We start from the raw sequence: 23,228 nt of genomic DNA on the forward strand, positions 1-23,228 counted from the left end.
GCCAGCCTGGGAGTGACAGGAAGGGCCAGGCAGGAGAGCATGGGCAGGGTCCCATGGGTGCTGCCTCAGGGGCACCCTGTGCCAGCCCTGCTCCTCTTGCTCCAGGGCTTGTGCGGTGGACCTCTCCTGGGGGCTTGGGTGTCCTTGGCACACAGGACAGGATGGTGCACGTTTCTTGGATACAGATGTAGGACATGGCCATGGAATCACAGAATCATTAAGGTTGGGAAACACCTTTAAGGTCATCCAGTCCAACCACTAACCCAACACTGCCAAGCCCATCACTAATCCATGTCCCCAGCTGCCACATCCACACCTCTTCTAAATCCCTTCAGGGATGGGGACTTCACCACTTCACTGAGCAGATTTTTCCAATGCTTGACCCTTTCCATGAACAATTTTTTCCTAATATCCAACCTAAACTTCCCATGGTGCAACTCAATGTCATTTCCTCTTGTTCTGTCTCTGTTCTTTGGAGCACAGCCTGATCTCCCCAGCTGTCCCCTCCTGTCAGGGACTTGTGCAGAGCCAGGAGGTCCTCCTGAGTCTCCTTTTGTCCAGGCTGAGCCCCTTTCCCAGCTCCCTCAGCCTCTCCTGGGGCTCCAGACCCTTCCCCAACTCTGCTGCCCTGCTCTGGACATGCAAAGAAGGGCCAGGAACCAGGGAGCTGTTTTCTAAGTATGGGCACTGCTGATGTCCCTTTTAGAACATCCCATACAGTGGATTGAGAGATGCAGGGATCAGTTCAGAATATACACCTGTAGTGCCTGCTCCTGGTCCTTAGAGGACATTTTTGGATGTTCTCATGCAAACCACATCAACAATCCCCAAGAACGAGCAGGCAAGTGCCCAGGGCAATGTCCCAGCCATGGTTTGTATGTGCTGGCTGTGCTGCCAAGTGCTCTGCTTTGGGACAACCTCAACTGTTGAGTATTTCCTAGCACCTCTCTCTGAAGTGTTTATCTGGAGAAGTCATACAAGGGCAGAAAGAGATGCTGGAAAAATAGGATGAACTGAAGAGCAAGATGTTTTTAGGACTATTTCATGAACTTCCACATATTTTGGGGAAAATTAGCAATGAATTATTAAAGCCATTAGGAAATGCATGTGTTAATTGCATTAAAAGTCTGTGACAAAGCAAAGGCCTGGAGCACACCTGGGTAAAGGTGTACTCTGCTATGAAAGAGCAGAGGAGTATCAGCAACACTGGCTGTCTTCTCTGGCCCTGATTCCAACTGGCAGCATCTGACCCCCAGGATAAGCTCCTTCATCCTCCAGAACAGGGACTCTTAGTCCAACTGCCCAGCAGAAGAGCTCAGACTCATGCCCCAATATGATCTGGGAGAGCATTCATTAGCCTTGGCCAAAACTAGACCAGGGGCCACACTAAAAATTTAACAACGCTTGTTCCTGTGCCCTGATCCTGGTGTAGATGTCACTGTTGGATCAGACCAAGCTCCAAGCAGTCCCACAGACAAGTTCCTGCAATGCCCCCACACCCATGGGGCTATTTGCAACAAGCAAGTCTCCACCCAGGAGGAATTTGTGACTGTGGGATCTGTCTCACGTCCTGCAGCATTGCGCAAAAACAGGAAAGCTGTGGCTAAAAGTAAATTCATGATGAGCTAATATGTTTTGCTCTAATAGTAACATAGTGATGTCTGGTGCTAGCTCAATAGCCAAAAATGACTGGTGATAGTTACACCCTGTGCTTTGCACAGAACAATAAATAAATGATCCAACAGAAATGCCTTGCTCGGCTTGCCCCGTTTCCTCGCTAAGGTGCAGGCAGGAGTGCCAGTCCCAAGCTCTGAGAGCCAGGAGTTGTCATGTTTTAGTCTGAGAAGACTTCCAGCATCCTCCATTTATCACTGTCCTCAGTAGTTTTCAAAAATGTCAGCTATGAAGCAACTATCCCAAGTGAACGTGACAGAAATAGTTGTGCTGGTGAAGGCTCAGCTTGTGCCCTGCGTGGTCAGTGCCTACAGCCAAAGAGCTGCAGGCATGCAGGGGAGACTTCTCTCAGGTTCATCAAGGCCACAGCATGTGTTGGGGACAGCTTGTGTCCCCCAGGGCTGCTGCTGAGTGGCCTGGTGAGGGTAGAGAGGCAGCCTTGAATTCCTTCAAGGAGCACCGTGTCCATCCAGCAAAAACAGCGTGATGGGATCTCAGCTCTCTCCACAAAGTAGAGTTTGTAGCAGGCTGGGGCTGTCCCATCCCTGGAAATGTTCAAGGTCAGCTTGGACGGGGCTTGGAGCAACCTGGGAGAGTGGAAGGTGTCCCTGCCCATGGCAGGGGGTTGGAACTGGGTGATCTTGATCGTTATAGTTCCTTCTAATTAAACTATTCTATAAAAGAGCAGCAAGCACCTGCTGAACCTTTCTCCCTTTGGTTTCCAGCTGCAGAGCAGTTCCCAAGGAGCCAGGCAGGATCTGGCCCAGCAGGAATGATGTAGCTTTGAGCTAGTGCTTTTCACCTGTGGCTCCCAAAGCATTTGGCAAGGGGCTCCCCTCACTTTCCTGTAATTGCAGTAATCTCAGCAATGCACATAATGAGTCAGAGGTTTTATCATTACATACCTTTGTGCAAAGGACGTGGCACAAACCCGCCTCTCTGCAACTCAAAATCATTTTCCCTCGTTAAGGTTGCAGTCATGAGTTAATTGCAGGAAGGAAAAAGCAGAAGACTCCAGATGCAATCCCAAGAAATTGTTGCTGTCATTCATCCAGCTGGTCCAAATGTGACGATCAGGATCAGTTACTCAGCAACTGACCTGGCATTGGGCTCCTTTGATTTAAGGTCCCGTAGACTCACTTGAACTTGCAGGCAGAAATGAGTTCCCCTGAGGACAGATAGTCTCCTCTTGGAAACCTAGTACTTCTTGTGAATCCTGGAATTCCTTTGAATTGGAAGGGTGGAGTTTTTTCCACAGGGGAGCTGACTGCTTGTGAATCAGACTTCTGAAGAAAAAAAATTTAATTTGGTGATAATTTAAGATTTAGCTAATGCACAGGACGATCTTTTGGCAACAGTGTGATGCAAGCTTGATGTTTTCAGGTTATAAACCTCAAGCAAATAAAAAGAGAGAGAAGGATGGCTCCGGAAAAGTTCCATTGGGCTGTAAGTCAGAGGCTGTTCCACAACATTTTATCTCTGAAATGTCATGCTGTACTGGCCTCAAAGCAAGAAGAACAGACGGTTCATCTAATACAATTATTTTAGGATCCTTTCATCATAAGCAGTGTGCATGCCAAAATGAAAACGTATCATGGGAAAGCATTTCTCATTGAAGCCTGAATCTCCTCCCTAATGTTTATTCTATGTCATGGAGAACACTAGGGGCCAAATACACTCTGGGTTAAAAACACTGGCATCAGTTCTTGCAACACAAACCTGGCAGGGATTCAGGATGTGGCAGCTGAAGGAGGCTGCAGCCTCTCTTGTACCAACAAACCACTTGGTGCCCAGTGCTGGTCAGCGAGGAAGGGGGAGGATGAGGAGGAATCTGGAGCAGGCTGTGGAAGTTTGCTCCCTTCTGGAGCTGCTGGCTGGCACCCTGGATCATGGCTGTGGTGTCCCAAGAGCCTGCAAGGTGCAAAGTAGGTGGGTGGCAGCAATATTCTCTTCCTGTCATGATATAAATGGTGGTGAATGTACCTCCTGGCAACAGCTCTTTGAATGCTATCCTGGGTGGCAAATCAATCTCTTCTTCATCTTCAAGAACATCCCGAAGTTTTTTTCTTGGAAAAAAAAAAAAATTTGATTGCTCTTAGTTGAGTTGGGGTACTGCAAAATTTTCTCAGCATGTTCCCATTTAGTGGATTATTTGGGCTCTTTTGTTGTTCCCACACTCTGGGCTGTTGTCTTTCTTCTTGCCAACACAATCCACACATTTAACAACAGTGACACTGCACTTTGTGGCATTTAAATTCCCCTTATTTCCTTGGCTTTCTCTTGCCGTGAGTCTGGAACTTCCACGTCATCTCCAAGTTTATCAGTGATGATTATTATCATTTCCTCTGGGTCAATCCCAAAGACACTGAACAACCCAGGGTCCAAAATAAATAAATGGAAGACTTCAATATCTCTAGTCTAATTGAATTTCAAATTGCATTATAAGATCTCTTGCTGAAATAGTTTTTAATCCATTTAGTATCCCAGATTAGGTTTTGTACCGTTTTCCTTTAATTGGGACTGTGTTCAGGAACTGTTCAATAACTTGCAGAAATCTAACTAATTTATAACAGGCTTATCTTTATTAACCAAACTTACATTCTCATTAAAAAAACATTCATTTGTTTGACATGACAGACTTTCCATAAAACTGCTCAGGCATATCAATCAGGTTAGCATCCTTTAATTCATTACTAATCACAGCCTATATCAGATTTTCTTTGATGCTGTTTGGGATCAGGTTTAAGCCAATGAATTTGTAATTACCTGGGATTTTCCTATTATACAGTCTTTTGGATTCTGCACAGAGTACCTTTACAAATTTATGCAAAACAGAACCAACAGCTGGGGCAGCTTTGTAATTTTGCTGGCAATCAGCTGGAATGAGCAGGACAGCAATAGGATTGCCCCAGACCCACCCATCCAGGATTCCAGCATCACAGAGATTTGGGGAGGGAAAGACCTTCAGGGATCTCCAGGCTCCTCTTTCACACCCTTCCATCAGATTTCCCAGAGCCTTTCCCTGGGAAAGGGGAGGATAGAGATCCCAAAAGCTCTCTGGACTCCTGTACTAGCTGTTAACTACTTTAGTTGTGGTTTTTTTTCCCTCCTAATATCTAGTTTTAACATCATTTTCTGCCACTTGCGTTGGTTTCCTCTCATCCTATCACTGTGCAACTTCAAGCAAAATCTGATGTTGTCTTTTCCATAATCTCCTATAGGCAGGTAATGACATCAATAAGCCTTTTTATCTTAATAACCTCTACTCTTCTGGGTCCCACCAAGTGAGCCCAGGGCTGCCTCCAGTGTGGAGAAATGCCCAGCTTCACCTGCAGCCCCTCTGAGAGCTGCTTGTTTAATGCTCTGTGCCAAAATAGAAGATATATTTACCCAGATATATCCACCCAGATATATTCACCCAGCCTAAATGCTATCTCAGTCCTTGGACCTGCTCAGTGGAGAGTGCCCATGAGCCTGGAGAGCCCAAGGAAAGCCTTGAGCAAGAGTCAGCTGTGTGCAGTTAATGAGAGGGAAGGGGCAGGTGGATCTACATGGAGCTGCAGGTCTCTGTGACCTTGCAGGTTTGTGTTCTTCCTTGTTTAGAGATGTAATCATTTTATGAAGAACAGTGACCCAGAGAGCTGGGGACTTAATTTAATACATCTTATATAGGCCTGGGTTTGTTGTCTGATTTATTAAAAGATAGCAGCACGTTTTTTGGTGGGAAAAAAAAAAAAAACATCTCTGTGCTGGGCACTATAAAATCTGAAAGGTAAAGGGATGTTTCAATGCATGGTACACTCAGACCCTTTAATTGCCTTTCCTAAAAGCCTGCTTGGTCTCACACCAAGCTGGAGAGGGGAGCTTCAGCAGGCAGGTGATCTCTGTAGGGCTTGCAGGAGCATCATCCTCATCCACCACCCTAAAAAGGGTTTCAATGAAGCCTCCTAGCTCTAAATGCATGCCCTGGAAAGAAGAGGGAAAGAGATGAGGAGATGGGAAATGTCCTCTTCCAATCCTTCTGGATGGAGAAAAAAGACAGCGCAAGGACTGGCATATTGCAGAGGTGAGCATGGGTTTAAGAGACAAACTCATTATTAATTAGATCTGCAATAATGGACTAAAATGAATAATAGTTTCCTGTCTGGCAAATGAGCCAAGGGTGCTCTGCAAGGAGGGACTGTACAAAAACTGCCTTGCAAGCCCAGCAGGAGGGTGTGAAACTCTGTTTGGAGGCAGCAGAAGTGCAAAGGGTGGAGCAAAGTTCCTGTGGGAAAAGGACATTGGAGCTCTCTGGGACTGGACTGACTAAAGGGAGGAGATTGCTGAGGACAGGAAGATGGGGGTTAATTACATTGAGAGAGATAAGAAAATGATGGAACATCTTCCTCCAAGAAAAGGAAAGCAGAAAAAAAGAGGATGAACATCAAGCTGTACAAAGGTGGGAAACAAGACTAGGAAAATTATGTGTGTAAAAGAATAGTGTGACTATGGAGGACTAAAATGAGAAAGACCAGGGGCAAAATGAGTTTCAATTAGGAAGGGATATAGAGGGTGACAAAAGGGTGCTCTGCAAAGGTATTGAAATAGGAGGGAGGCAATGGAAATTATACATATCTGAATTAATGGAAAATGAGAGAACAGAAATAACAATAGAGAAAAGACTGGAGCATTCATTAGTTTTTATGCTTTAGCTATGGAAGGAAATAAAATGTTTTAAAAAAATATTATGAACTGGTATTTATCAGGACCCCTTTTACTGCAGAGGGTAGGACAATCCAAACGAGCAAATAAACACCACTAAATAAATTCAGAGAAGTCAGGCAAATTCAAGTCAGCAGGACTGGATGAAGTTCCCCCTAGAGCACTTCAGGCACTGGCCAGAGCAATCTGACTCATTAGCAATTATCCAGGAGAGCTCCTGGAGAAGGGAGGAGATCCCAGAGCAGGGGAGAAGGGCAAACACAGTGCCTGTCTTTAAAGAAGGGGAAGCAGGACTTGGGGATTACACAGCAGCCAGTTCAGCGTGTAATGCAAAATCTGTAATACAATAAACTGTGCAACAATCTCTTTGTGAGCATTTGACTCACAATAGAAAAACATACAGTCAGTCAGACTGCATTTGTCATAGAGGAGTGATGCTAAAACCATCCAGATTCCATCTTTGAACCTAACAACTGTGTTGTAGAATAAGGAAGATGGAGCATATGTCATGTATTTTGAAAGAAGCAGGGTTTTTAACACCATTTCACATGACATTTCCATAAGCTGACCAGGAACTCTGATCTCTGTCAAATCATCTTAAGATATACTTAACAGAAAATAAATGTATTCACACAAGAATTACTAATTCCTTTCCTTTGGATTTGGAAGGTTTTCTAAAAGGGCTCCCTCAGGGTTTGCTCCTGGACCTGATTCTAATATTTTCATTAGTTATTTGGATGACAAAATAAAGACTATATAAATACTCCAGAGGATGTGTTCCAAAATGTGGCTGGGAAATCAGAGTAACAGTATAAAATCAACCAGATTTGGGTTAGTAAAGTAAAAAGCAACAAAATATGTCAATGCAAAGTGGCAAAACTCTGGTCAAGCAGGCTTTCAACAGAAAAAGAGCTGTGAAAGAGGCACTGGAGAGGACACAGCTGTTGCAAAATAAGGCAGATTTTATTCTAGGGTGTATGAACAAATGAAACATCAGAGGCAATGATTTCACTCTAACAAGGAAATACCAGGTGTGGGTTTGGATGCTGTGCTAGGAGAAGGTAGAAGAATGTCATAGACAAATTGTACAGGAGCTGGAGGAAAGCAATGAGAATTATGAGTGCTTCAAAAAAATTGGAGGATCTTCTTTGCTTTTTCCAAAAGGGAAAAAACATGTGAGAAGATGAAAACTGCCTTCTAAGGCAGCAGAGACTTATAAAAAAGTTATTGACAATTGTTCTGGGTCCCACAGAAATAAATTGGCAAAGATTATTGTTACTGGATATCTGGGAAAGAAGAAAACCCCACAAATTAAACCCAAAAGCTTTCTAATTCAGAGCAAATTTATATAATTAAAATTTCTAAATTGGTTTGTAAGTATTCCTCTCTGGATGTTGATTAGCTTCTCTCAGGGATGTTTGGATCCTGCTCAAGGCACTGAGGAGAATTCATGGACTTTCTCCCCTGTTCCATGACTGTCTCCTCAAGGCATGACAGGGCTTCCACCTTCCCCATGCCTGGCCAGAATGTGAAATATTGACACAAATCCTGTGTTTGCACTTTAGCAGAGCTTCAAACACTCCGTTGGTGTTAATTAATTACCCACCAACAGCAGGAAGCCAGTGATACCAAAGGCAGTAGAGAGCTTCCCTGGCCAATAACAAAAGCAATCCTTCCTCCTGTGCACTGCAGAGCTCCACCAATCCTCTTCCCTAATGCACCACAAGCAGAATGAGGAGCCTCCTTCTCTGCAGACCTCCCACAGACAGCGTGTGGCTGCTGGGGATGAACGTGGTGCTGAGGTCCTCGCTCCTGAGGGCTCCAAAAACGCAGGAGTGAGCTGGAGGGCAAAGCAGCCCTGCAACAACACACACTGCATGCAAGGGAAACTGTGTGCTCCTCATTTTTCCCTAAAATGAACATCTAATTTGTGAAGAAAGGAATAATACATGGATAAAGTTTGCCAGAAGTGATGTTCAAGAGGAGCAGGTGGTGAGGAAAAAGGAGGAGGACGTTTGCAGGCTATATTCCTATCTGGAAGAAATATACTTTCTCTGAACTCTAAGAAGATTATGAAACAATCTGCTGGATGTCTCTGGGTAGTGATAAAGGAAAAGAGAAATCAAACAAAACCAGGAGCAGTCTCATGGTAGAGTCCATTGTACTTCAACTAATGAAAAAGGAAAAAAGGAGATATAGGAGCATGTTTTTTGAAAAAGAAAGCAATTATGTAATGAACAAGTGCTGGTGGACCTGAAGGAAAATGATACATCAAGGATATTGTGAATTTTAAAGTGAGAAAAAAAAGGAAAAGAGACTACAATGATGAGATTAAGAACTTCAGATTTTGACTGAGGGCAACACAGCCCTCAGGGTTTTTGGGAATTTTCTGGTACTCTGAACATGTTGCCTTCTTCCTTCTTAAACTAGCACCAAGTTCTGAATGATCAGATGGCAGGGATGGGGTTTGTGGGCATCTTTTTCTTGCAAAGCACTCAGCTTCCTCTATAAAGGTACCATGTCTGAAGACTGAACTTCTCAGTATAGATGTGCAACGTGAATTTGAGGAGGGAAAGATATTTTTAGAGAGGGCAACTAGTCAGTTCAGCTGGTCAGGCAGCATGGACAGACCCCAGTGCCTATGAATTTGTTGCTGTATTTTACCTTGAATATTTAACAAAGGCATGGTACCAAAGGTTTTCAACTTAGACATCACTTTATGGATCTTGTATGATGCTCACAGCTATGACTGTATGGTGATCCCCGTCCAGCAACTAAGTAATTCCTGTTTCCAGGAGGATGACCAAGAATTCAATAATGTATATTTGGCAAATTTGATTCTCCTTAAAGGTGGGACCCCTTTGTTCACAGGGGAGATGAGGTGTGAAATCAGTGTTCTCTGCACCTCTCTGCTCGGTCGCTGGGGTGGCTGCAGCTACTGCGCTTGTCGTGCTGCTGAAGAGGTGCATGAGGAAATGATCAGGGAGGGTAGGATGTGGTTAAAGCCTCAGTTTGCTAACTGGGGCTAATGTGAGGGAAACATATTATATCTCACATCCATTAAGGCCTCCAGCAATCACCTCCCACGAAGGCGAAGGAGCGGTGGAGAAGGAATTGTGACTTCCTGAGTCCCAGCAGCTCCTAGAGCTGTTCCTGTTAATATTCAATTATGTGCTGCCCTGGACTTGGAGCAGCTTAGAGCTGAACTACGTCTCACTCCAGCCCCGAGGCTCAGCTGCAGCAAACACAGCTGCAGGAGGCTGAGCCACGGAGAGAAACAGCCCCAAAACAGGGTTATCACACCTCCCGCTGCCTGTGCGGAACCGGCGCGTAGGAGGAACTGCTCTGTCCACCCCTGCCCTCTCCAGCTCCCCTCTCCAGGCTGTGAGGCTTTGGGGAGCTGGTTATTCTGTGAGCTGTGGCCAGGGTCATCAAACTCTTCCCTCTGTTTTTTACCCTGGATGTGCCAATTGACCACGGAATGCTCTGCATGCGCTTCCTCTGCATCTCACACCACGCAGCTTCTGCTGTGGCTTTTCCTTCATCTCATTCCCACCCCCCCTGAAGTGTGTCCCATCCTCATTGACCCACCCACCCCCTGATAAGCCCCTTCCACTTCCAGATCATGGTATTAACTTGACATTTGCAAAAGGTCACCGTGTTTGCTCTGCCTGAGTGTTATATTGCTCACTCTTTTGTTGTTCTGCTTTGTAAGCTCTTCAAGGCAGAGGTTGTCTCCTTGGGTGTGACTACACAGTGGCCAGGAGAACGAGGCCCCTGGTCTCAGCTGGTGCCTAACAGCTAAACCAAAAATAATAACTTGGTCATCGATGCGGAGGCTGGCTCCAATTCTATAGATTATTCATCAGAGGATAATGAATCTTAATTTAAATGCAAAACCCTTCCTTCTAGAAGAGGTCCATAAGCAGGATCACAACTAATGTCTTAATTTCAAAGACTACCAGCATCAGATCCCTGCTGTATTTCCAGGAGTCCGTTCGGACCGTGTGCTATTGCTAGAGCATATGCCATTTGCTGCAGGAACAAATGTGGGACATAAGGGAGGTGACACACAATACATACTTGGTGCATCCAGTTTATGCAGATGAAGTCCTGGCTTTTTTTAGCCTGGAGTTTGTCATGCTGGAGCTGTTTGTTGCATCAAACTAATTGCAATGGAGATGAGCGCGTATGGTACGTGCAGCGTCAGGGTGTCCCCCCTCCTGTGGCTGCTCCCAGCAAGATCAGCTGGTGGAGAAAGGACACATAAATTAATCCTTTGCTCTCAGGTGGGAATGGATCTGATCCTGGCTGTAGTCCTGACCTGACCAGCATTCCCTGAGGTGGAGATGCAGGGCTGGAATGCTCCCATCTCTGTTAGGCAGCTGGGAGGGCTCCAGCCAAGGTAGAGACCCAGCACCACCCATGAGGAGACACCTCAGGCTCGGCTCTTCTCAAACACAAACCAATTCTGAGCCTCAGCTGCAGCCAGGCTGTGCCAGAAAGGAAGATGGGAGAGGGGGCTGTCAGATGCACTAGCCTAAAGCCTGTGGTCGAGGCTGCTCTTCACCTGATGCTGGCATTGCAGAGGAAACGCATCCACGTCTGGGAGAGGTGCAGGTAGGGGTTCTTGGCCTTTAGCTTTAGTGCCAAGAGCAACACAGCACCACACTGACAGCTGTGCTAGCTCTAGGAACAGCCTGACCTGCTCCTCTGCCATGCTTTGTTTTGGGACTGACACAACAGCTAAATCATTCCCACAAACAATGTACAGCCATTCCCAGGTATTAACTTGTCCGTTGCTTATAGTGATACTCCTTAAATCCCTCTATTATTTTGCCTTGAAAGCAGCTCATTCTCTGAGTTAGCCCAGCTCTTCTGCTTCTCCCTGATATCCTTTGCCAGGGAGAGAAAACTGTACTAGGCAGGCTAGGGCAGTGCTGTGGCTCAGAGTCACCACACAGAGATTAATTGCCTGCCAGGGTTGGTGGGTGGCTTGAAGGTGGATGCCAGCCTGGAGGCGTCCGGGCTGAGTTCTGCTTCAATTCCTGATCTGAGCCTTTCCCTCCTGCCCGTGTGCACCTCGCAGAAATATAACTGAGTTTGAAGTATCTGTTTCCTCCCAAATTCGTCTGGAATTCATTAACGGGTTCAGAAGCTTTTGGGAGAGGGGGATGGACATGTACCTGCATAGAAAAGCAGCGCAGCAGAACCTTTATTTCCTTAGGGAGGCAGCCTAAAGAAATATTAGCATTTATTCTCATCTGTTGCTGAGCTTACGACCCACACAAATAACAGGGAATAGCGAGCGAGCAGCCGGCTGCAGATTGGGAACAGGGAAAATGACTCAGCAAGCTTGGCACCAGTCTGGAGAAAATGCAGGTACATTATAACCTTGCTTGAGCATCAGTCTCATCTGTGACATGACGTAGAAACAGCAGCCAGTGGAGATATTTGGATCTGATGGAAACATTCCTTCTGATAAATGATTTAGCTCTGCTCTTGCAAGTAGTTACATCCAGGAGCAGAGCAGGTGAGAAGCTGCCTTCATATATGCCAGCAAATGAGAGAAAAAGTTCAGTGAAAACCTCTCACTGCTTTATAAATATGCTTTTTTTCTCCTGCTATCAGTTGACAAATAGCTGCTGAATTATTGTTTCATGCTTTGTTCATGTCATTTTCCCCAAGAACAGCATTTCCTGCTACATCACCTTAGAAACTCGATCAACAAACACTCTGCTCTACACGTAAACAAAGCTTTATTTTACCCCATTTTTGACAGCAGACAGCATTTCAGAAACCAGAACATTTCGGGTTCTTTGGGCTATTTGCCTCAATTTCACAATCTGATTTTGGTTTTGAGGGCCTGTCAGCATTGTTTATACCTATATCTGTTGGAGTAGTGATGTTTTTGTGTGAGTGGCAAGGAAAATATATTGCTGCAAATTGCTCTCTGGAATCAGACTCTTCTCTCAAGAGTCTAAATGAAACTGCACTTTCTAGCACGTGGGAACTAAAGAGAGAAATGAATAGGAAAGAGAAGTGAAACAAGAAAACTCAGTGTCAACAACAAAAACGAATAAAAAAGAAGCAAAGACAACTTTGAGAATTAAGCAGGACCAGCTTCAAAACTCACGCTCCAATAAAATTCAGGAGTGTTATCTCCAACAGAGCACCTGAAGAACTTTGCAGCCAATTTCAGCCATTTCCTTGTGTAATAACATCATGTCCTGACCTCATGACAAGGTCTTTCTTTTTAACTGTGGAAAAACAAGATCAGAGCCCTATAAAGTTTTCTTACTTGGTTTCACTAGATGAGCATTTCCCAGGTATCTGCTGTGAGCAAACAAATTAATACAACAGCAAACAGGGGATTTTATCTGGCAGTTTTTTAAAACCTGCACAGGAACCACAGCTACTGAGCCTCCTGTGATCTGCCACCACACAGAGTCCATCAGTTAGGGATTAATTTTAAGGCAGATATTAAAGCCTATCACATGATCAAGGATTTTCCTATATGTGGACTTCAATGGGATGCTTTAAATCCTGTGTGTGTGCATGGATACACACGTGTATGTGCATGCTGGTGTTTATTCATACACAGCCTCAGGCTTCTTCAGGCCTTTCCAAGGAACATAAATTTGGGAGAGGGGACAGAGAGAGAGAGAAGAGTCATCTTTAAACTTCACATTTTTGAAAGCAAGTTTTTGAAGGAGACAGGCTGAGGGGGAGAGAGCCAAGATCGTAAAGATTTTATAACTAACAACATTTTTTAAGAGGAGACAGAATCTCTGTTCTTTTTTAGTGCAAGATCTTGCAATAATTTAAAGCAAATTTGGGAAATAGCTCTCTTTTGACAGAGATGCTTAATTTTTCTTTTCTGCTGGGCTGTAACCTAAAGCATCTTGGCTCGAGAAAATGAAATAAAGCTGAGCGATGATGCGCTGTCACTGCTGCTGCCGCCACTCTGCCTCCTGCAAATCTCCCAAAATCGTGCACAGCTCTCCAGGTCAGAGCCCAGGAAGGCAGCAGTGCCTTCCCCTTCCAGTCTCAATCCTGCACCAGACAAACTTACCTGGGGCTTTGTAAAACACGGCCGGGGCTTGCAGCGAGCGGCTCTGCCTGAGGTGCCGCTTCCAAGGGTTGGTGTGGAGAGGAAACTCTTCCCATGACACAGCAGAACAGCCACAGCAGCAGCAGCAGAGTAAAACAGATCAGGGCTGGCAGTACTCCTAAAAGACTACTTTAAATCCCAGCTCCAGCCTCTTCCTCCTTTAAGCATGATCGGAAGAAAGGAATATGGAATATAAAGAGGTTTAGTGAGGTGGGGAAATGAGGCCCAGAGATATGGGAAGCAAGGCAAATTGTAGTTAGGCTCCCAAGCAGTGGGACAGCCTGGATAAAAGGCAGAAAGGAGCCCAGAGAGGAAATTCCCTCAAAATTGGATGGCAAGGAGAGATAAACATAAACAGTGTGGAGAGTGGATGAAGGGAAGACTGAAAAGTAGTAAGGATAGGAGGATTAACTGCTCCTCACTTCGTTAACTCTTTTTAGCTAAAATCATTAGTAATTTTTACAAAACTCAAAAAAAAAATTAAAACCAAAAAATAATACTAGAGATATCTGAAACACTGATCTGTTAGATATACAGATCACTGCATGGGCATTGGAAATGAGAGGGGCAGAGAACAGGTATTCCAAGTCCAAGGCACAATTGGGAGAGCTGATGGAGATGCTCCACTGTCACTGCAGGATTGGGCCTGTGCTGGGTGGCCGGGTGGCTCCGGTCCCCTCCCGTGGCTGACAGCAATCAGCACCAACCTAGCAGTTAAAAAAAAGTCGTTTATATGACTCCCTTTAAAAAAACCTGGTGGGACACTGAAGAAATTAAACCCCCAATTTAAAATTTACTGCATCTGGGGATCATGTTTTTTTTTCATCTGCTAAGGAGCTGCTGGAAGCGGTAAAGAAGGAGTGAATGCGGGATTGCTTTTCCTCATTCAGTTTTTAACAACAAATCTATGTCTCCCTTCTCAATCTAGCCCCTAAAGCCTTGCACTTGATCACCAACACTGACATGATGCCACCAGTTTGGGAGCAGAATTTGGGGGCCTCCCACAGGAGCCTTCCAGAGGGAAAACCCCGAGAGTCCCCTGCGCGTTGTCAGCCCGGCGGTGGGACCGTGGAGCTGATGGGCTTCAGCTCCCTGACCCCAAATCCAGGGGGCTGGTAGAGAGCAGGGAATAAAACCCACTTCAGCACCGCAGGCGGAACAGCAGCCGGAGGAACGCGGCGCTGCCGCCGGCCGGCCCCGCACCCCCGGCGGCTGCGGCCGGGCAGCGGGATGCGCGGGGAACCGGGGGCTGCCCGAACCACGGGGAATTGTCGGCATCTTCCCTTTGCCTTTCCGTGAGGGCTGCCTGCTTGCTGGGAGCGTTGCAGTGGCCAGCGCACATCCCTAGGAGCGGCTCCTTCCAGCAGCTCGGCACAGAGCCGGCTGTCGGGAGCCGGCGGTGCGACGGGTCGGGACGGTGAAATCGCTTCGCTACCGACTGGCGGAGTTAAACGCGGCGGTAGCGACCACCGCATCGGCCCCGCACGGGCAGAACCGCTCACATCTGCTCCTCCGCAGTCCGACACAAACAAGGAGTTTTCCCGCCTTATTTCTATTATTTTTATTTTTCTTTTGGTTGTTTTGGAATTTTTTTGTTGTAGTTTTTCTGCCTCTTCCAGCACCGGAGACCCGCCGCGGCCGCAGACGAGCACCGGATCTCGCAGCCTCCAGGAGCGGGGTCCATCCTTCCGCACGGTGCCTGCCCGGCCGGTTATTCCCCGGTTATTCCTTTCTGCAAAAAGAGAAGGGGAAAAAGAAAAGAAAAAAAAACCCACCAAAATCCAAACATCAAATCAACCCGTAATAAATAATAATAGAAGAAGCAAGCGCAGCAACTTGCTTTAAGCAGAGGGCGGTAGGAGCAGGGAGCGCAGCCCCCCGGGGAGGGAAGGGAGGTAGCGGAGGGAGGGCAAGCGGGCACCGGCGGGGCTACGGGGGTACCGGCGGGTCCGGCGGCGGCGGACGTGAAAGTCCCCTTTAAGTTTCCATAGAGAGGCCTCCGGGTGTCACATGATGGACATGATATAACGAAACAACATCGTGGGGAGGGACGGAGGGAAGCAGTGGGGGAGCCCGGGGAGGCGTCGGGGAGGTGGCGGTGCCCCCCGACCCGCCCGCCCCGGCTGCACCTGTCTCGGCGCGCCGGGAGCGCGGTGTCCGCCCCGCTGATGGGGCTGCGGGCGGCACCTTCCCCCGGGGAGGAGGAGAAGGAGGAGGAGAAGGAGGCGAGCCGGTGGCGGAGGTAAGTTACCGGCGGGACCGGGGCGGGGGGCGCGGGGCGCGGGCGCGGTGTGTGCGCGGAGGGGTTGCGGGCTATGAGTGCGCGGGGTGTCCGCGGTGTCCCCGCGGAGCGCCGGGCGTGTGCGCGCCCTCCCGCCCTCCATGTCCGCATTCCAGCTCATGTTGCGCAGATAAAATTCAAACTTGAGGTAAACACAAGCGGCGGGGGGGGGCGGACGGGGAACTGGGGGGGAGGGAGGCTCGCTCCATCCCGGCTCCATCCCGGTTCCATCCCGGCTCCTGCCTCCCCCTCCCCGCCGCTCCCCCCGCTCCGCACCCGCGGAGCCCCCGCGCACCTGGGGGAGCGCCGGCATCGCGCTGCTTCCCCCGGAGAGGGAGAACCGAACGTCCCTTTCCCTGCACCCCCGGTAGGACACGGCGGGTCGGGGGGGGACGCGGCGCGGCAGGTGCGCGGGGCGCTGTCGCGACATGGCGGGGGGGGTGTGTGCGTCGCGACATGGGGGAAGCAGCCAAGTGACAGCGCGGAGTGGTGGGGGGGAGAAAGAAGGGGGCTGCGCCGCGTTGTTTTCCTCGGTGTTGCGTGGGTATCCCGATTAGAGCGGGCATAACAGCGGTGCCCCCCCCCCGATCCCGCTTTTCTCCATACGCATTTCCAAGTGCGTATGGAGAAAACAAGATGCGGAGCGGGGCGGGCCGGGGGGGGGGGGGAGGCGGGGAGGGCCGCACTGGCGTTCGCAGCCCCGGTCCGTGACACAGGCGGTGCCGCCGCGGGGATATTTAAGCGCTTTAAGCGGGGCGATGATGGAGGAGGCCGAGGGCGCCCCACAGGTGGGTGCGTGCATGGAGAGGGGCCGAAGCGCTGGTCGTGTGGGGAGCGCCGGAGCAGTCCCGCACTCCGCGGACTCGCGGCGGGCGGCGCTGCCGGGGCTGAGAGTGAAGTGGGGTGCGGGGACAAGATCTGGCAGCCGCGGGTTGCCGAGTGGCGCAGCTCCGGGAGCCGCGAGCGGTGCGGGGGTGACGGCGGTGCCGCCATGGCGGGTGTGAGGGAGCGGCGCCCTCAGGGGGGTCCCGCGGCCCCGCCGAGGGCGGGAAAAGCGCGCGCGGCCCCCGCCTGGCGCCTCCTCAGCACTGCACCAAGGCGGCGGGGCGGGAGGGGGGGGCGCGCAGGGGGGGAGGTGGCGGCCACGCCCACCGCGCCCCCCCGCCGGCCAATCGCCGGGGTGGCGCGGCGGGGACACGCCCCCCCCGGCGCGCTCCGCGTCTTTCCGACCAATCGCAGCGCAGCTCGGCCCCCCCTCCATCGCCCCCCTTCGCCCACCCGCCTGTTTGTTACGGTCGGGGCCACGTGCCGGTGCTTCGGGCCGGTCACGTGGCCCCCGGGGCCGTGGGGTCTGAGGGGACCGCGGGGTCTGAGGGGACCGTGGGGTCTGGAGATCTCCTGGCCTTGGGGGTCTAATCAGGACCGTGGGGTCTGGAGATCTCCTGTCCTTGGGGGTCTGATGGGGACCACAGGGATCTGGAGTTCCCCTGTCTGGGGGAGTGGGGGTGTCTGATGGGGACGTGGAGACGTCTTGCTATGGGATCTGATAGGCCACCCTGGAGCCCTCCTGTCCATGGGAGAGTGATTTGGAACAGGGGGCTCTGGAGCTGTCCTGTCTGTGGGATCTGATGGGGAAGAGGGGGGTCTGTAACTGTCCTGTCTATAGGGTCTGATGGGGAACAGGGGGGTCTGGCACTGTCCTGTCTGTGGGGTCTGATGGGGAACAGGGGGGTCTGCAGCTATGCTGTCTATGGGGTCTGATGGAGAGCAGAACTGGCTGCCAGCTTGGCAGAGCCTGAAGCCCCCCAGCCCAGAGGAGTCTGACTGGGCCTGACTCTGGCTACCTGCCCATGGAGGCTGAATCCCCCCATGCCAGGGAATGTGGCCAGCACCCTCCTGCCATTGCCCCCAGGCCCTTGCTCGCCATGAGCGTCCATTCGGCCCTGGCCCCATTAAACCTTCTCCGAAGGGCCTGTCCCTGGCTGCTGTTCCTGTCATGGCCGAGCCGTGACAGCCTGTCCGTGGCTGGCTCTGGCCTCCGGAGAGGGAGGTGTTTCTCTCCCGAGGAGAGCTGTTTATGCCCAGTGATTTTTTTTTTCTAGTTTTTTTTTTTTATTTTTTTTATTTCTTTCCCCTCCCTCCGTGCTCTCCTGCGTAAGCCACAGCTGCAGCTCGGTGTCTGCCCAGCCCGGCAGTGTCACGGCACGGCTCTTATGTAGGTGAAGCCGGGGAACGCTGCAAGGATCATGTGGAGCTCTCAGTCTCCTGAGCCTGGAGCTTTGAGCCTATTTATAGGTGGGTTGGGCAGTGTTCTGTCTGAAGGACTCGCTCCACGTCCAAATCCGTGGCAAAAAGAGGCGTCTTAAGCGATGGTGTTTTGGTTTTGGGTGGTTGTTCCTGGGAATGGGGTTTAGTGAAAGGCTCTGGAGCACGGGGTGTTAGTAGGTTATGTGGAGGAAAGGCGAGTCAGTTTGGAGTTAAGGAACGTGATGCCATTTTAATGCAACTTCTCGGGTGGCAGAGCAAACAGTAAGGGGATACTCGGTTCTAGATCAGCAGCTTTCGGCTCTGCAGGCATTGGACAACTCAGGGTCAGTGGGAAGCCACAGAGGAAAGGACATTGTGTTTTCTGTAGGCTTATGCTCATTATACTGTTTTCTGCACTGCTAAAGATTTTGTGGCCGACAAGCTGGAAAAAAAAAATGGAAGTTCACTATTCTAGATCCCTGAGATGTTTTGGTTTAGAATAAGTGGAGGAGGGGTGGAAAAAAGACCCTCAACTGTGTGTTTTGTTGTGTATGTTTCTATTGTACAGCTCAAAAATGTTAAAAATCAGAGTATTTTTAAGAGTTACATAACCTTTAGTAACGTGGTGAGTCTCAAGTAGCCTTCAAGAGTTAAATAACAGCAGATCAACGAGGCTGGGTTGAGAAGAGGAAGAGAGGGTTTTATAATGGTGAGGACTATACACAGATATTTAAAACTGCTTTGGTGTTGCACTAGAAACAAGTCCTTGCTTAGGAGGAGGAGGTTTTTAATACCCTATAAATACAGAACATGAGAAGGAGGATAGAAAGATGAGGTTTGCAGTTTTATGCTGCTCTAGTCCGGTAAAAGGATCAGGAATAGTTTGTGGTATTTCACATTCTTCAGCTTCTCTACCATCTTGACTTTTTCAGTACAATTTTTGCAATCTGAAATGATGAGAACTTCCAGATATTGACCATTGTGGGTGAAGAAGGAAATCTGGCCTGAAAACAACAAATTACAGAAAGGAGTGAGGGGCGCTGTAGTGGTGAAAGAATTTGGTGACATGTCCTGAGGGAGAGAGAGCTGGTGCTTTGTGTTGGTTACAGAAGTAATTCGACACGGAGTTACCTACAGAAAGATGTTTATTCAGCCTGGGTGGTTTGTGCTGCCATATCCGTGTTATCTTTGTATTTTTGGGGGCAGGGAAGGAGCCCTGCCTTAACAGAGGAAATTATGGGGAGCAGGTGACGTGCTGGAGATGTGAGGATACCTGGATATGCCTCAGAATTCGGAGTGTACGTGGCAGTGCTGGCATGGAATTGATGCAGCAGGAAATTGCTTTCTCTATTTTTGTTGGTGAGATGCAGTTAACGTAAAACGAGCCCTTTGGATCCCCTATCCCATTTCTCTTTAATATAAGTAAGATCATTTATCTTGTCAGGTGGAGAGAAGGGGGGGAAAGAAAAATACTTTGGTTTTGTAATTTGGTTCACCTTCTCTTGATTCGCTGTCAGCTCATGACAAGGCACAATGTGTGCTGCACACTGTGTTCCACTGAGCTGTTTTGGTGACAAATACAACGTATACAAAAAAAAAGGGCTATGAAAAATAGGTATATTGTCAGTTTTTATAGGAACAATCTCCATTTTTCTCTAAGATACACAGAAAGTGTCATATTAGGGTCTTATGCCTTGTCAGTTTCGGTGGGAAAAAGGTCGATGTTTTAGTCTTCGTAAGTATTCAAAATGCAACTGAAAAGGAAATATTTAAATTAGTGTTTGTATTGGTTTTGCGGTAGGAATAGTAAAACCTTTTGTCAGTTTTAATAAAAAGGGAAATTGTGAACTTACTTTGAAAATGCGATTGTTCATGCTGTATGAGTCTGTTTATTGTTGAAATTAAGAGGATTTCTTTAATCCAAGTTAGATTTTAATTGCTGTAATCACGTGTTTACTATATTTCTTTTGTGTTTATAAATAAAAACACAGAATCATGGTTTTTTGACCTCGTGTATAGCATGACTGGCTGTAGCTCATGCCATATTTGCACGGTGTTTTTCCATAAACATCTTGCTCCTGGAATTATTAGTAGCTCCAGAATAAGAGCTTGAAAATATTGTCACATAAAGGGTTAGAGCACTTGCAAACAGGAATGCTGAAATTCAAAGTTAAAAAAAAAAAACAAGCAGCCTCTCCCCAGCAGTTCTTTCAAGTCAGTTTGATGATAATTTTGGATCCCGACTCGTGGGTTTCTAAATGGCTGGAGATGGAATTAATGGGGTTGCAACTCTTTGTCATGAATTTCAGCACAAACAATATTTTTCTTTCGGCTTTGGATTTCATTTCGAATGCAGTGAAAAATCCCCTGTCCTTTCCCAGTCCCTCAGGATGCTGCACCTCAGCCAGCAGACATAGTGTTGTTGTCTAACAGCGAGGCTGGAAATGGGAGTTGTTTGTGCTGATTTTTACCCTTACCAAGGTCAAGAGATTTCATCCTTCCTTAGATTCCTGATCTGGGAATTTAACACTTGCACTGGGTCCTGGTTTAGGAATTTTCATGAACTTCTTGGAGCTCTGGAAGGAATTTAAATGTCCCCATGTTGTTGTGCTTGTTCCCAAACGTAAGTTTGGAAATGCCTGAAATGGTGACGTCTGTGAGGCAGAAATATTCATGATGGTAATAAAGCAGTCAAGCTGAAAATCCAAGTTTCTTACATAAAACTGATTTAATTGGCAGGACAAACAAAGGCGATAATTGGAATAATATTCCTGTTTTAAATAATTTTGGTCCATATGGACACTGAAGTTTTCTTTTGACAGTGGTTTATGTCCTGTGGGAAGTATTTTGGATGAAGAGAGATGGTCCTACTCTGTCTCTCAGTGGGCTGAATTTCAGTGTACTGTTACCTGAGAATTAGTTTTTCATAATTATGAAGCATTAGTGAGCCCATGATGAGTGGCTTTTTTTTTCCCAATTCTTTCTCTGATAGAAATTTCTTACTAGAATATAAGCAAAGGAAATTGAGAAAAAAAATGATTGAGGGGGCATTTATAACACCGCTTGTAAGCCCTGATTTTACAAACACTCCTCTGAATGTGTCTTGTGTAAGGAACAGGTCCTATTAGGGAACGTAAATTGTGCAATTGTATAGAAAATCAGCAGAGTTGGTAAATTCTGAAGCAGTCATCCTGGTTTTTCTGTCCTATATTTCAAATCCTTGCTCTCTTGCAGCCAAGCCCGTGGTGTGCTTACATGTGCAGAGGGCTGAACAGAAGTCTCATCTAAACAAAAAACTTGTGAAGTCAGTTTGCCAGTAACAGTGACATGATATTATTATTTATTTTATTTTATTTTTCATTTGTGTCATCTTGCCAATTGTCAGAAACAGCAATTAGTTCTCGGGGGGGGGGGGAAGGTGAGGTGAACAAGATGGGGAGAGGGAAACCTGATAAACATAATTTTCTGGTGTTACAAAATTCAGCTATTTCTGCCCCAGTTTACCTGTGACCTACACCAAGATGTACCAGTTTCAGTGTGGAGCTGAAGTAATCCCTGTTTTTGTAATGATTATTAGCAAAATAACAATATAAATATGATATATTATATTCATATATATAATAACATTATTACATGATTATTATCATTATAATGAACATCATTCCCAGAACTTCTCCTGCTACAGGTGGAGCATGTTTGGATCTCTCTGGAAAATAATACTTTGAATTGAACTAATTCTTTTTTTATCTTTGTTGTCATTTGGTATATTTTTTGGTAGATTTCAGATTTTCAGAAAAGCAAGATGATTTTTGAGCTCGTTTAATAGCATTGTGTGTGGAATTCCCCTAAAATGTGCTGTTTTGAATAACACCTGCATTATGCTCAGGTTGCTGAATTTTAACACAACTTCAGGAGCTTCTGCAAAAATAGAGTTGTAAAATGAAGGCAGGTACTGGCCTTGAATAAATGGAATTTTGCCTTGAGGAAACAAGGCAAAATCAAACCGAGGTTCAGAAGGAAAACAAGCATTTCCCCGGGTTTTATGCCGATGATTATTTACATCAGCACAGGAGGGTGGTTTCGGTGATCAGGTGCTGGTGAGACGTGTCTGGAGCAGGAGGATCCTTGTGTTTGCATTATTGGAACTTGGGAGATGTCTTGCTCCGCAGCAGCTCATGCGAGCGGCTGTCAGCTCTCCCGGGAGGGACGCGGAGCCTGCAGCCACCGTGTTTACTTCCAGCAGGAGGAGGAAAAGGACATTTCTGGCCATTATCTGCCTGTGTTTTGTAAACTGAAAGCGCTCTTAATGCTCCCGAGCAGGGTGTAGTTGCTGTATCATTCTGCAGCGTCGTTCCCCATCCCTTTTTTTATTTTTTTTTAAATTTTAGCATAACTTCAGTGTTTGGCTGGCTATTGATGGATCATCCGTAGCTCTTGGGCGATCCTTACATGCTAATTTCTCTGGCTTCGTGGCGTTGCTCCAGGACCCTGGAGGGGTCGGGATTACATTTATCCCATTGGCAGAGAGCGGGATCCCGAATGTGGAAAGCAGCGCAGGTTTATTTTCGAGGGGAGCAGGAGCCGCGCGGGGTGCGGGCGCTCCGAGGCAGATGCCGGCGGTGCCTCGCTTCCATGGAATGAACACTCCGCTCCTTCCCAGGCGATTTTTCCAGCGTTGCCCTCTGCCGGAGGAGACCAGGGATTGCTGTGTGGGCTCCCTGCATGGAGTCCCTGGCGCTTCCTCGGCAGCTCCGGCTCCAAGAGCCCGCCTTCCTCCTGGAGCCCCTGTTCCAGCCGGAGCATCTCATTCCTGCTCTTCCTCCAGGAGACTGTTCCAGACAGAGCATCTCATTCCCGCTCTTCCTCCTGGAGCCCCTGTTGCAGGCAGAGCATCTCATTCCTTCTCTTCCTTCTGGAGCCCTTGTTCCAGACAGAGCATCTCATTCCTGCTCTTCCTCCTGGAGCCCCTGTTTCAGGCAGGGCATCTCATTCCTGCTCCTCCCTCCTCATCTCCATCCATGGGCATCTGTTCAGGGTGGTTGTTGGGATAAACTGAAAGCCAAACACTGGATCCAGCATTATGGGATCAGCTGCTTCTCCAAAGGTTATTGTCCTGGCAGGGGATTGTGCACCTTTCCCATAAAACAGCTTTAATGTTTGGATTGTTAGCCCTGTCTGCCTTTGGTAATCCAGACGGTTTTAAACCAA

At 47.8% G+C, this 23,228-nt stretch overlaps 1 protein-coding gene and 1 long non-coding RNA gene across 4 annotated transcripts in view; one reads left to right on the forward strand and one right to left on the reverse strand.

Annotated features, from left to right (window-relative positions):
- Positions 1-10,636: 10,636 nt before the first annotated feature.
- LOC141728729 (uncharacterized) lies at positions 10,637-15,884 on the reverse strand. Its single transcript, XM_074538684.1, has 2 exons — positions 15,434-15,884; positions 10,637-15,224 (listed from the first exon to the last, which is right to left on the reverse strand). Exons 1-2 carry the CDS (start codon positions 15,882-15,884, stop codon positions 14,542-14,544), a joined length of 1,134 nt encoding a protein of 377 aa, XP_074394785.1. The 3' UTR covers positions 10,637-14,541.
- The window catches only part of LOC102062255 (uncharacterized), a 97,304-nt gene continuing 89,673 nt past the window's right edge, over positions 15,598-23,228 (forward strand). Inside the window, exon 1 of one of the 3 annotated variants that reach the window (XR_012579877.1) lies at positions 15,598-15,734. This is a non-coding gene — a long non-coding RNA (uncharacterized LOC102062255). The other 2 variants (XR_012579878.1, XR_012579879.1) reach the window with 2 other exon arrangements.

This window comes from Zonotrichia albicollis, chromosome 4, assembly GCF_047830755.1.
Source record: "Zonotrichia albicollis isolate bZonAlb1 chromosome 4, bZonAlb1.hap1, whole genome shotgun sequence".
Taxonomy (NCBI): domain Eukaryota; kingdom Metazoa; phylum Chordata; class Aves; order Passeriformes; family Passerellidae; genus Zonotrichia; species Zonotrichia albicollis.

Coding starts and splice junctions, on each gene's coding strand:
- LOC141728729 (XM_074538684.1), bottom strand. CDS start 15,884: ATGCGGACATGGAGGGCGGGAGGGCGCGCACACGCCCGGCGCTCCGCG. Junction 15,225..15,433: donor CGCCGCCGCCGGACCCGCCG/GTACCCCCGTAG, acceptor CTCTTTTTGCAG/AAAGGAATAACCGGGGAATA.